This window comes from Megalopta genalis, unplaced genomic scaffold, assembly GCF_051020955.1.
Source record: "Megalopta genalis isolate 19385.01 unplaced genomic scaffold, iyMegGena1_principal scaffold0026, whole genome shotgun sequence".
Lineage (NCBI taxonomy): Eukaryota > Metazoa > Arthropoda > Insecta > Hymenoptera > Halictidae > Megalopta > Megalopta genalis.
Window position 1 is genome coordinate 2200791 of NW_027476096.1, and position 15617 is coordinate 2216407.

Here is a 15617-nt window from a genome sequence, read left to right on the forward strand (position 1 = left end):
TCTTTTAGTGCTTCATAAATCTAGCGTAAAACTTCGTTAAGGAGGCATAGCGAATTTAAGAGATGATTCACAAAATATTGATGTTACATTATTGTTCGTGCATTGAAATGCACGCATTCTTATGCCTGCATTTTTGCAGACAATAAGATTGACCTAACTCTGGTCTACGGAACTTAAAGCTATTTATTTGTGCACTCAATAATAATACTAACTTTTATGTGTACATATTATCCACACACTTACTTACTTACTTGTTAGTGAACTTTATTATTCTTGCAATGTCTTTTGATATTCATAAAAATGTATGAATACAATGATAATTTTTCAAATGTATTATTCAAAGAATTAGCGTAACCCCTTGTACTATAACATCTTGATCTATTAAAAGTAAATATCATACACCTCCTATTTAAGCATTAAAGCGAACGTTGACATGCGATAAATATAAATTTTCTTTCTCGTCTAGGAATTTGTTGCTGACAAAGTAATGGTAATCAACGTAGAAATCGTTGTGTGACAGATTTAAAGCGTAATAAACTATCGGTAAAATTTTCGGAAGAAAGACGAGGTTGAAAGTCGCTGCTCGCTTCTCGGTGCCCGCTGCGGCATAGGTCGACAAGATAGCATCGAGTGTTCAACTATGCGGTTAATTTGAAACTGAGCCCCAAAGAACCGTAATTCGGCAAAACTTGGGGTCGTATGGTTAGGGTCGTACACTATGTATATAAACGAATTCATTGGTCGGCTGCAGTTCAACTTTCGACGCGTAACGGACAAGAAACATGAGAGACTTCAGTATACGGAGCATATTAGCAAACACGATTGCAATTGGTGACGAATACGAAAATTGTCAATCTCGAAAGAACGATGAAATGGACGAAACGACCGATTCGGGAATTAGTGCGACGAGAATGTGTTCGACAAGACAAAAACATCATCTGCCCACAGAAAATCGGCCTGATGATTTTAAAATGATGAATTTAAGAAAGAATAGTGACATTGACACGCAACGGTTTTTAAATGGGCAAATTATTTACGAATGCAGTCAACGAAATGACAAGTCACCAAACAATTCTAATGATCATTTTGATACCGATACTGACGGGAAACAAGTGAGCAACGACTTACGCAAATTCTTGGAACGCGTTCCTCAAAACAAATTTCATTCCAATCAGGTTAATGATGAAATTATTAACGTGGAAGTTGAAGCGCCTGGCAAGGCAAGGTCGAAGAGATATTTCTTTACGGAGTTCAACTTGAGTGGCAAGTGCGTGAACAATAATTTGTCGAATGAACAGCAAAGAAGGAACTCCGCGCGAACATTGGGAACAAATAATAAAATAAAATGTGAAACGCATCGTGGAAGACGCGATCATTGGCAGATAAATCGGTCGAATGAAAACCGTGGCAGCAAACTGCTAGGTCAACCGAGAGAACAATCGGGTCATTTGATAATCGACGCGAAGAGTGATTGTTTATCGTCGAATATTCCGAAGAACAATCAGCACGAACTTTTCAAAGGTGATACAGAAAGTCTGCAGGTGCTTCAAAACAAATTCAAGTGGCTTCACTGCACGAGATACAAACCACCGACAGTTCCTAGAAAATCGAGATCCGACAAGCACAAAAGACGAGATGGCCTGCAGCCTCGTATACCGATTTCAATGTTCCAACTTGACATTCTTGAACGAAAATATTGCAACGGCGCTTATCTCTCGAGAAACGACTTACTCGAACTTTCGTCCACTTTGAAACTTCCTCCTAAAAAGGTAACACACCTCAAACAAAAGGATTTTATAACATTTATTTTCTTTTTCCTATTCTTTTCAAATGCCACCCTGTTATTTTTGTTAAACTTGGCGAGGGAGACTGTGAACTGTTGATGCATTCGGGATAAAAAGATCGTGTTGCCGAAGCTAAATAATAATTCGGCTATCGTTCCCTGCATCTGGAATCAGAGAAAAGAAGTCCATTAGAGAAATATAGTATAAATAGAGAGAGAAAATAATTTTCCTGGGAATATTTTTTATTCATGAATAATAGAAGAATTCATTATAATACTATGTTACTATATGTATTACAGTTAACTACAGAGCAGTTTTGAAAGAATGTTAATATTCGAATGCATTTTTTAAATTTTCGTTAGAGGCTTAGACAAAACAGTTGAAAAATATGACCTTTTTATTTTTTTTTTTGCCATTCCAAGTAATAGCAAAATTTTAAAAAAGTATTATAGCCATTGTCTACTAGGCTGATGCATCTATTATCTAAAAAAGATTCAAGTCATTTAGTCCAATTTTAAAAAAAGTTACACCAGTTTTCAAGTTTTTCTATCCAAGTATATGCTCGCTACTGTATGCCAATGAAAACATTTCTTGTGTCCAGAAAATTTGTGTCCAAAAGTGTCCATTATTATTATTATTTATACGTTGGTTGCACGAATACAGCTGAGAGATGTTTTCTACGGCTATTAACATTTTATTCTCATCTTTTTTGTATTTTTAAACGATGTAAAAAAAAACTGCTTTGTAGATACATGTAATATACATAGTTCATACTATGTATATATAATATACTATTCACTATTATTAGTGAATTTTATTAATTATACATAAAAAATATACTTCGGAAAATTGTCTTTTTTTCTTGTTCGTACTACATTTTCATAATGTACGAATACGACTTGTTTTTGAACTCAAAACCAATTTTTTTTCTTATTTCAATCAGAAAATCAATGTGATCTCGTGAAACATGTAAACTGTTTCAAATCTATTGTATAATCAAGTATACTTAAGATCCAATGTAAATATTACTAGCTACAGTTTTTTTCACAAATATCTCGGAAACTAAAAGATAACGACGTTTTTCGCAAAGGAGAGAGTTGTTCAAAATGTAAAATGTTGGAATTCTGTATTAAATATTTAGAGTGTAAAAGGTCTAAATATAACTGTAGAAAACAGTATGTTTTGTGACTATTCTATTCTGACTATCTCTCTATTACTAAACAGTGATGCACACAAAATATAATACAAAAGATAGTAAAACAAGATACAATAATTCTCGTAATCGTATGCCAAAGCCGTAAGTCGTATTCGTTATCCGTATCATCCTTTTATGGATGCGCTGATCAACCATCGAATTTGGCTGTTTGATCCGATCAGCGCCTAACGCCCGTCGATCGTCCTAGCAGCGTCGCGATGTTTAGATCGCGACGCTCTGTATGCACGCACACGTATGTCACGTGAGATTAACGCTCGGGAGTCCGCGAGCACCGATTAGAAATAGATTAGAAATAGACATAGATTAGAAATAGGTATACGTATATACACGAAATTAGACGACCGAATTTCAATGTCTGTTGAACATAAATTTTTTTGTTTCGAAGAGTTGTCAAGTTGATGTTAACGAAGGGCGCAAGTAACTTTTTCCTTAGCGCCAGGCGGCCGAGCTCGTCTCTCATTGGTCAGGGTTTTTCGTTAATTACTCGTAAACAAAGCTGCGGATTGCATTTGCACTGAGTTAAAAATTACTTCAAATGGCCTTAGGAATCCTTCATTTCCCGATTTTAAGTAACTTTTGGGACACCCTGTATTTAACATTTGTCAATTTTACGAATATCTGCATGCAACCCGACATAAAAAAACGATAATTCATTATAAACATATCATCTTAAAATTCGGAAAAAGAATTGGCATAACAGTAACCTATTTTATAACCTTTCTTTAAATTACATCATAATTGATGAGTTAGTAAAGGAACAAAAGCTTGACATTCTGTACGTTTTAAGAACGTCCTGATGACGACCATGTGTCCCATATACACTTACTGACAAAAGTTAAGAAACATCGTAATCGTTTGTTACATTTCAGTATTGTCAGTTAGTGTATGTACATCCTCATTACGTTCTGTAAATGTTCTAAGAAGGTCTCAGTTACAAAGTAGAACGTCCGAAGGACGTCCTGTGCCGACATACATTAACATCCGAAAATAATTTCTTCTGTATGTTTACAGAACGTTTACAAAATGTTTAAAAACCCTGTAGTAACCCCTTTAGAGAAGTGTACGAAACGTTATGCGAATGCTGAAAATTACTACATAAAATACAAGGTGTCCCAGTTTCTTCCTGTATAACTTTGTTCATATAACATTTGCTCTTAAATTTTTTATTAAGGAGTTACAACTAATAATACAAAATGATAATAAATTAGCATTTCGTCGACATAGCGTTCGAACGTATCATCAGTATTACAGAAACTCAGATAATCTCATTGAAGCTGTGTGTGTTTACTAGCAAAACTACATTCAACATAATTAAACAAAATAACAGTAGACCTTCTTAACGTAATAACATCTTGAAATAACAGCCCATTATTACGAATACGGGATTGTCATCTAACAACAATTTTTTCTATCACATTATTAACTACTTTATTTTCTCTAATCGCAGCAAATGTGTCATTAACCTTTTGTATTAACTGCTTACGAGTGTGAATTTGTGCTTCATAAACTTTTCTTTCACTTATCTCCACACGTAGAAATTCATTGGCATGATGTCTGGTGATTTTGGAAGCCTTGAGGTTGCTCCTTGTCGACTTATCAATCGTTATGGATGATGATTATTTATCCACTGCATTTATCCAGACAACTGTCTAATTGAATTCGTAAATTTTGTCGAAGTAATAATGGAATATCTCGTTCTGCCTCAAATTTGTATTCTAAGAAATTCAAGAAAGACTGTGCTGTTAACCCTCTATGGGCCGAATTTTTTTCTTAAATATAAAAAAATGTATGCAACAGAAAATCTATTATTATAAACCTATATATGCTAATTAAGAAAATATTTAACAGTCTAAACAGCTTTATTATAATTAATTCAATTTGTAACTTTGAAATAACAACGGCTTATAATGTTTCCACTTCTGTGTATAAATGCTTAAGCGTGAAATTCCATAAAACAGTTTGAATTTGGCGTTAAACATAGATGTACGTTGCATTTGGAACATTTTATTTTTGAAACTCCTTTACACCCCGGCTTTATGCAGTGCCCCCTGTTGTCCGAAAAAATTGGCCAATGTGCTACTTCATCTTTTCGCACGTTTTATCATCACTGTCAATAATATTTATGCGTCGTCTGGTAAATGCTACTGGATGATCGTCATCGGACTCAGAATCTAATAAAGAATCTTCGGATCTATTACTGCTAATGCGTTTAATTCTAATTCATCTTTTATTTTTATATGTTTTTGTATCCATATTTTGGGGATATTTGATATATAAATTTGAAAATAGAAGAAAGCACAACTATTATCCTAAATACACTCAAATTTACCACAATATCCCAATGTAACCTGAAAGTTACAAAACTGTATCATATACAAATAGTAACAAAATGATTATTGAAATGCAAATAAATAAATTGTTATTGATATACGAACCTAGAGCTATTATATACGCTTCTTTTTATTTAGTAAACATCGACAAAAGCACAAATAATCTCAATTGCACAAGATGATCCCTTTGGTTTCTATCTGCAGACAACTTGCAAGGTATTTATTTTAACATTTCAGGTTGATGGTGCTGCCAACCGTCATCAATATTGTTATTGGTTATTTCAGAGGCATTATATAATTAAGACGTATACATCATCTTGTGAAAAAAAACTAAAACTATTTGGTAAAATATGGATATATTTTAGTTTGTGACTTGAAAGTTACATGGGCCCATAGAAAGTTGATGTGTCCGGTAAAAGGCGAGGTCTCAATATCCTGCCATTGCATATTTCTGCCGGTATGTTGCACTTGAATTGAATTGAAACCCTCTCACGCGGACATAGTGTGGATTTTTAGTCTCCACTGGTAACCATTACGCACATTTGAAATACCGGATCTCGTAAAAGTTGTCTCATCGGTCTAGAGCATTTGTGATTGAAAATCATTATTATTGCGAACTACGCGTACGTACCACTCAAAAAAACGTATCCCCCTTTTATAATCTCCAGACAATAATCTCGGATTATTCTCAAAGATGTTTCAATTCTTCGACAGCGATTTCGATTACGTGCTACTGATCCATAAAATTGATTTTCTTAACTTATATCATGAACTGAACCGGTATCGCCTAGTTATAGATTAATTCTTGCAAACACTGGTCAATGTAATATTCTTCTATGACGGAATTTTCGCTGATATTCCCTTATAGTAGCTGGAGCATTTCCATTACAAAAACCATAAATGAAATGCATATCAGCGTATTCACGACTGGAAAATTCTCACGGCATCTTGATATGAAATCGTACAGCGTTCTAAACATTATTAGCTCAACAGACATTAATGACGATATCAATTATAGTCCTCACGCAACAAGAAGGCATCTTTGTGTTTACATTCCTCCTCTTACTAGCTATCCCACTGCCGCATCTAGCAAAAGAGGGAATGTAAATACAATCGTGCCGTCTTGTCGCGTGAGGACTAGTAAACATAAGAATTTATGTAATCAATTCATTATCATTTAGTTTATTAATTATAACTGATATATAATAATAAATAAAATAATAATAATAAAACATTTAAGAGCATATGTTTATATAACATTTTTTTTCTTACTTTTATTTGTAGAACACGCTGGCAAAGTTATGCCGGAAAAATATGGGTCACATTGTATATATTTCTAGTGATTCCAGGCATGATAAAATATCAGACATTAAAAAACGTAATAAATACTGTTGTTGTATAATTATTTTTAAGCATTTTTCAATGTTGTTGGGACAAGCTGAATGAGTTTGTTGTTGATTTTCTGGAAATTTAGATTTTTTATATATCGTGATTACAAATATGTACTTTCATATTTAAATTAATTTATATATATATATATATATATATGTTTAGCTCGCCCATAGTTACAGAATTCATTGAAATACGTGCGTATTCATGGGTGTTAACTGAAAAGTGTAATCATATTTTTAGACAGATATAATAAATACAAATGGAAAAAAGTTAAACAATTAGCATAAAATAGAGTAATTTTTTTTTGAATGCACAATTTGGGAAGAGGAGATACAATTATTCGAGCCTCGCGGCTAATTTTTATAGTTGTCGATTGTCAGCAACTATAAAAACGAGCCGCAAAGCTCGAATAATCGTATCTCCTCTTCCAAAAGTGTCCATTTTTGTTTATAAGCTGAAGGACAATTGGGGAGAATTTACTGTAATTACTATACATATGTGCTAAAAGTGCTGAACTATGAAGCTGGATTTCAAAGCATAAAAGAAAAAGTTATCTGTACATACTTATAAAAAACAGTGTAGTAATAGGAAAACGATAACTTTACCTTGAATTTCTAATTTAACATATTTTTTAGAAACATCTCTAATATTAAAAATTTCGAAAGGATCTAAAGAAGGAGATTCTATCAAGATGTTTAGGCAATTGTTGTTTAGATATTTTGGTACCAACTATTTTGTATGATCTAGTTGATAATATCGAATTATTCACAAGAATGATATTTCTATTTATAAAGGAACAACAATTATTAGGTTCACTGGTTCCTAAATTGAAATTGTGGAAATCAACGTGTTTGAATTGTTTCATAATATCACTATTAGTTATTGATGGTCCCTTGAAATGTTCAGTTTAAAAAATAGGGAATTTATTGTTTCGTACCTTTTCTTTTACAAAAATATTTCATTTTGCCATATACATACCGTTTTACTATATTTGTTCCAATACTTTAACGTTTTTTCTAACAGATTTTAAAATGGTTTGTAATTATCAAGAGACCCATGATTCCTGCATCTTCCGTAATATTTATCAGATTGTATAAATTATAAGATATATGTTGAGATATAATAATTGAGGTATAATAATATAATATTTGAGATGCATAATCAGTAAAAACCAAATATTTTGAATTTGGTGAAATATTGCTACATACAATGAAAGAAACTTCAAATATCTATCTCTACTTAAATTATTCAACAAAATTACTGGGTCGCTATAAAGTAGAAATTGTCTAAATTCTGTTGCTTTTCTTCGTTTCAGTTCATTTAAACTTCGCGATTTTTTATTAAATTCTAATGGCATGCACTTTGTACTACTTTGTACTACTCCCGTAGTATTCAATGACAATGGCATTTTTGTTTTTAGAGTGTAGAAGATAATGATATAATTATAGTAACTTACGTGACACCCTGTATATATCAGTATGTAAAGTACACAGCATTTCAAAAAGTTTGACACGGACGTAGATAGAAAGATATAGTACAGAAGTCGTTAGTTTAGGACTGCTCTTAAAACGTAAAACGACAAAAATGACATCAAATGATTTGTTTCGGTTTAATATATACATTTTCTTAGCAGAATTTACTTTGTTTATGCGTTTTTTATTGTCCATACGATTTTTCCCATAGTATTCTGCACGTCTGGTTATCAGATGTTCGTGCATCGAAAGGGTACTTTACGAACCTCGGTTTATGACAGCCAAGTGACGGAATTCCGCAGCATAGTGGAACATTTGCTCCAAAAACGCAACAAAAGTCATTTTATAAAAATATCTTCTCAATGAAAAATTTGTTCATTAATAGTTAATTGAACAAATAGGTTGTGAATTTTTGTATCATTTGTTCTTTTTGGACATGACGACATGACTACTAGAGGGATAGTTATAATTATGGACGCCCTGTAGCGACGCTGAAGCTTTGTTTGAGATAGCCAAACAAAAAGCTAAAAATAACTTACTTCAGAAAATAAAAATTTTTTCAATAACACTGTTTAACATGAATTTTAATCTGCACTAACCAGTGGATAATCCAAAAGACGAAATTTAGTTTTTGAAAAACATGAATTTTTGTAAAATAGCCCTATTTTGGGTAAAAAGAAGCATTCCGCGTAAAAGCTAAGAACTTATTCATCGAAATACATTTTTTACATTCCAAATTGTGCTGCATCCTCCAAATCTCGGCAATGTTAGTGGTGAACGCGGAAAACTTTTCCATCAAGATATATCTTATATGGAACAAAAATACAGCAATGCTCGCAGACTACTGCTAGACACTTCTAAAGGATACTAAAGGATACTAGAGACACAAGATACCAATGTCAATCAACAAGAGAACCTTTTTAAATTTATATAGATAATACTTTATTTTATATATTCCACTTTCTCTGTAAAAAATTTAAAAAAAAATCATACAAGAAATTCGTATTCGTGCAGTAAATATTGAAATTGTTCAAAAGTAGCAGTAAGTATGATAATGGGAAAGATGCTTTATGAAATAACCTATGAAAATATGAAACATTGTACATACAGAAATTGGTGATTTCAGTTCGTCGTAGTTGCCGTACTCCGTAGTTAGGAAAAATAACTACGCAAAGCGATGCATAGCGCAGGGAGTCTCGCACAGCGGCATGGAACGTCTACCGTGTGAACATAGTAATTCTGAACTACGGCGACGACGCGACGCAGAGCCTCTGATCGTAATTCAGAATTGTAATGTTTGCCAGGTAGACGCGCCACGCCACGGGATTCCCTGCGCATGCGTCGCCTTGCGTAGTTATTTTGCAAACGAACAATGGTCACGTGGCGGGTTGATATTTTCGCGATTTGTCTGAATCGAACATCGAACATCGACGCAGATATTAGACGGTTTCCTCTTCAAAAATGTCCATAGACTCCGATGCTATGTTGTAAATTTGTGCTAGATGAAGGACTTTATTTAAAAATTACGAAACTATAGGATAAAAAATGCGCACTATGACTCTTTTTGAACGTTGATGGATACTTATAACCACTTAAAATGAGATAAATTAAAAACTTTTAAGACAAGTCCGAATTTTTTAATGTTCTTTGTTTCGCCCTTTTTTACCTAAAATGAAGCTATTTTATGAAAACTGAGGTTGATAGAGCAATTCTGCTTTCGGATCGTCTTTTGGATGACGAACTCTGCAAGGATCGCCAGTTAGATATTACAGGACAGAAAAAGAGTCGAAATTTGTTGGACATTGTAATTTGCTGTACAGGGTGTCCCAAAATTATTGTACAAGCGGGAAATAAGGAGTTCCTGACGTCATTTGAAGTAACTTTTTCCTTAGCAAAAATGCAATCCGTGGCTTCGTTTACGAGTTATTAACGAAAAACAGTGACCAATGAGAGGCGAGATTAGCTGGCGCGAAGCGACCGAACCAATGAACGGAACTGGGCTTAAGATTTAAGAAATGGATATACATAGATCATCTGAAATTTAAGTCCTTAGGACGTCCATAAAGTCTAAAAAAATGGATATCCCTAGAACGTTGAAAATTTAAGTCCTAAGGACGCCCATAGAACGTCCCAAATGGACGTAGGATATACGATAGTAAAGTAGGATATACGGAGATGAAACGGACGTTCGGTGCTATCTGGAACGAAATGAACTCAGGTTATAGCCCAATATTTAATGACAGCGAAACTAAAAATGTTTATTTTTCTACTTTTTTTTATCAATCTACGTAGTTTGTGTGTATAAATTTATATACATTTATATTTAAAATTAATTTAATCCTTAATCATTCCATTTTTAACTAATTTGTTTCCATTATCTGCTTATACTAAAGACGTTAATACCAACACTGCATTTGAAATATTCGTCTACGCCTAACATTTCTTGAATAATCTTCTTCATCCCTTTAACATGATTATCAACCGATGAATAAAGTTGTATAATTCTTACACATCAAATATTTTTGCGATCGACATGTCTCACTTAATATACCAGATACAGTGAAAAAGAAAAACGGTATAACTTTTTTTTAAAACTAAACTAAATAACTTGAATTCTTTTTTAAAAAAGAAAGAAAGAACAACTAGCCTATTAGACAATGGCTACAATACGTTTTTTTAATTTTGTTGTTACTTGGAATGACAAAAAAAAATAAAAAAAACATGTTTTCCAACTTTTTTGTGTGCGTCTATAACGAAAATTAAAAAAATGCCTTTCGTAGATCTCCGTAACTTGTATGCATGCAGAACATTTCATCGAATTCGGTTAATGCAGAGTCAAGTTATGAGCGTTGTGAAAGACTTAAAATAATACAGATTTCTGACAATTATTGGTCGAAAGTATGACTGCCATTTTCTGCCATAACTGCCGTCTTCGCGATCTCTAATTGTTTACATATTATATAGAATTGATTATAGATTTACAAATTTTCGTTATAGGCTCAGATAAAAAAGTTAAAAACGAGAGCTTTTTATCTTTTTGTTTGTCATTCCAAGGAATAGCAAAAATTATAAAAAGCATTTTAGTCATTGCCTAATAGACCAGTCCCTTTAACATTTATAAAAAAATTCAAGTTATTTAGCGCCGTTTTAAAGAAGTTACACCGGTTTAAAGAATGTCCATATATGCTTGCCCCCCACTGTAGTTCTTAGAATAGCTAGTATTGAAAAGACAAATCTTTCAGTTTCAAAATATACATAATTTAATACAATTAAAGAAATATAAATGTTAATCGCTATGAATTATAATTTTAATAAACTAAAATCGAATTTTATAATGTTTGCCAAAATAACTATTATAAAACTATTTTTCCTTTTTAGGTAAAAATTTGGTTTCAAAATCGACGTGCTAAAGAGAGGCGTGACTCCCGTAGTAATACGTAACAGCTTACTGTTAGCAACATATACGTATATGTATATATCGTAAAATATATACTACTAATTTTAATGTCATTGTAATATCTCTTTTTCAATAAAGTACTGCAATCATACACTGTAAATAAAAGTTTTATTTATAAAATTATAAAAGTTAAGCAATTAATGAACAAGTTGTATATGCATTGAGCAATTAATACCAATAAAAAACCGACAAACACAAAACGAAGACCAAAACAGATATTAGTAAATCTGCAGGTTAGTGACTTTACTCTGAATGCGTTTACTTTTCTCCAATTCTAATGGAAAAACGCTTTACTTTATCATTAAAAATAAATATAAATTTTGAGTAAATTCAAGGAACATTCGCCTCGATGATTCTGGGATGAGTGCTGAGCGATCAACCACAGTCCTTTTACCAAAATGCATCCTGCTGTATTTAAAGATTCCTAACTTTCTAAACATGTGTCAACAAATGCGCCCCATAAAGTATCCGCATAACTTCGGGATGCCGGACACCATCTGGAATTTGTTCGTCGACAAGAACTACAACCTTAAGAGGCTACGCGAATCCATGATCCTACCATAAGTTGACCGAAAGCAAAATAGCATCTGGCTAATCTACCTTTGGTTCCTTTAAAAAATAAGCTGTTGTTAACATGCCTTTCCAATTGTTTTAAGAAATGTGAATTTTAATATGTTATGTAGAGTGATATTCTTAACAACTTTTTCCTTTGTAGAAAATGTTGCTCTAATTTAGTTCATGTGATATTTGTGAAAAAATGTTACTAGTACATTGAATTTCACTTATACATCCACGCGTATGCCTCTGTATGGTATCGTTACTCGTCAACTGTTTCCATATAACGAGTGAACTTATTGAAAAGGTACTTCTCCTCGACACATAAGTACACATTATTCTGAGACAAGCTGTCACCGAACGATAATTAACATATGCAGGACATCAAAGAGAAGGTGTAGTTGAAATTGGTTGGGGTTTGCGTTGAGTGGTTGCGGAAGGGATAGGAGGCGATACGCTTGCAATTACAATGTCCCATAAATCACGTGAATAACCCCAATCAAAACCCATGTGTTTATGTTCGTGATTGATCAGAAAATCGGTCGAGCCTTGAATATTTTTGCACGTGATCTACTAAAAAAAACACTAACTTGAGGGATCACCTCCAAATGAAAGAAAAACAAAATAACTTCGCTTGCCAAACAGCGATATATTTTAACAACAAATAACAATGTCTAGATCGCTCTGAAAACTAAATACTACTAGCAGTAACTCGAAATATCAACTAGCAAAAGTCAAACGTGGTCTCGCAAACGCCTCGTATCAGTCTTGGATCAAACCAGTAAATATAATATCTTGTGTTAATGTAGCAAACATCTAACTCGGAGAACAGCGTGTCATTCACCAAGTCACCTCGGTTCTCCCCACTTTTCTTAACTAAGGATGGGTGGTGGGGAAAATTGCCCAATCACGGCGGATCCAAGATGACACGAGAATTGTCCAAATCGCTCAGCGATTGGAATCTAGGAGGGCGAGTCACGAACGCGTGAAGGATGTCCAAAAACATCGAACAAATTTGGGAAATTTCCAACATCTGGAAACGATGACACGCTAAGAACCACGCCTACCCAACCACGCCAGTGCCTACGTACTTAAACGCGCCGTGGACCCAAATGCTAGGAGTTAGATCCAAAACACATGGCCCCTGCCATAAGGTAATAATTGCTCCCCCTAATTTGTAGAAAACGAATTTTGTCGGCTCCCGCGCTTTAATAATAATAAACATGAAACGAGTTTCGACCTTTCTACTTAAAATGTGTTTATGTAATAAATGTAATAATGTAATTCACCTGAATGGCCACTCATATTGCAGCTCAAATATAAAAAAAGTATTCAGAAATATGAAAACGAATATGAGAAGAAACTCGTAACTTGTGCACGAAATTGTTACTTAAATTCGCACCAAAGCATTTTACACTTGACAAACAAAAACAGTAAAATGGTAGGCGTCGTAATCCCGCCCCAATGCCACGCTATGCTTGCGCGCATGTGTAGAACGTGGACACGGATGACTCACTTTCCCACTCTACTCCACTGTTGACCTGTTCGTACTCGCTGCCGTGCTGCGTTTCGTTCGAGCTCGCTGGACGGACCAGTGTAGGTACTGCACTGGTAGGGATGTAATGCTTTTGAGGGAAAGTCAAGCAGACTTTCGGAATAGAGCGGTTGCACCAGTGTCCTCGGGAGTCTAGGTTGTGAGAAGATTCTCCAAAGCCAAAGACTCCCAGTGAATTTCTCGTGAGCTTTTTTGTATATTTCCCTTGCGTTTAATACAATACTTGAGTTTCTGATAACCTTCAATAGGTGGTGTATATTGGCTTCTATGTGCGTAGTTCTATATTGAATTTATTGCTTGTATAATTTATAGGATAAAAGTTTCAAATACCTACATGCTTTGTAGGCAAACAGATTTGGGTAGGTATGTTAGTGCTTGTCTTTGTTCAGCTCGGTGTCATATGGTAGTATATCATATGGCTGTATATCAGTCGGTGTACATATGGTAGCATGATTTGTTTGATAGTTCTCATTTTTGTTCTCATTGGAATGTTGATTAGATCATATAGATCGTACGTGGTTTTTAAAGAATTTTGTATGTATTGTTCCACTCAGGATACGTTTATCTGTTTGTGGAGATCTTTTATATTAATGTGTCTGTCTTTATTTAGAATGATTCTAAGAAATTTATTTTGTACAATTTGCATTTTTTTATAGTGGGTTTTGCAAACTATGGTCCAGATTTAATGTCCATAAGTGAGAATTGTTCTAGCACATGCGAAGTATAGTGTTCTCTTTATTTTGATTTCTACAGGACTTTTATGGTTTACTAATGTGTATAGTAGTCTAAGGAGTGGGATGCTCTTTTTTATTCTGTCCTGTATGGCTTGGGCTCAATTGAGTTTGGCATCTAGGATTATACCTAAGTATTTGACTGTTTGATCATGAAATTGCATAGTTGTTAATTCTAATTTGTCTGCATTTAGATTTTATTTTCAGTCTTGAAAGTATTTGACAATGCTTAGAGATGTATATATTTTGTTTGTTGGGTTGCCAGGGTGAGACCAGGATTGCCGTATCATCTGCATAGATTGCTAATTGAGTTTTTGTATATATCATTTATGTACAGTAGCCCACAAAGGTTTTCGTACATCTTTTAAAACGTAATAACTTTTTCGAAACTGAACTAAATGATTTGAATTTTTTTTAGATGATAAAAGAACTTGTCTACTAGATGTTGGCTAAAAATCTTTTTTTTTAAATTTTACTATTACTTGAAATGAAAAGAAAAAATTAAAAACCCCCGTTTCTTAACTTTTTTATCTGAGTCTATAATGAAAATGTAAAAAATGTCTTTCGTAGATCTCGGTAACTTACATGCATGTTGAAAATTTTATCGAAATCGAATCACGTTGTTATGAGTTACAACAAATTAAAGATTGCAAAAATCGTAGTTTTATTACGATTTTGACCAGAAACTGTAAGAAATTTGTAGTTTTTAAAATCCTTCAATGCCTGTAGCTTGACTCTGGGTTAATCGACTTTGATCAAATTTTCAGCACGCATATAAGTTACCGAGATCTACAAAAGGCATTTTTTAAATTTTCGTTATAGGCTCAAATAAAAAAGTTAAAAAACGAGGTTTTTTAATTTTTTCTTTTCATTCCAAGTAATAGCAAAATTTAAAAAAAAGCTTTTTAGTAGATTAAGTCTAGTAGATTAATTCTTCTATTACAAAAAAAATTCAAGTCATTTAGTTCAGTTTTGAAAAAGTTATTGCGTTTTAAACGGTGTACAAACAATTTTGTAGGCCACTGTATGTATAAATCCGCTCTCATGAGCACTGGAAGGTAAAATATATGGTTTCAACATAACATCGCAGGACAAAAACATTATACACAATAAACATAGATGACA

General features: G+C 33.4%; 1 protein-coding gene across 1 annotated transcript; it reads left to right on the plus strand.

Moving 5' to 3' along the window:
* Window positions 1-480: 480 nt before the first annotated feature.
* Window positions 481-2104, plus strand: LOC117224493 (uncharacterized). The gene is made up of 2 exons (XM_076527617.1): window positions 481-1769; window positions 2084-2104. Exons 1-2 carry the CDS (start codon window positions 783-785, stop codon window positions 2102-2104), a joined length of 1008 nt encoding a protein of 335 aa, XP_076383732.1. The 5' UTR covers window positions 481-782.
* The last annotated feature ends 13513 nt before the right edge of the window (window positions 2105-15617 follow it).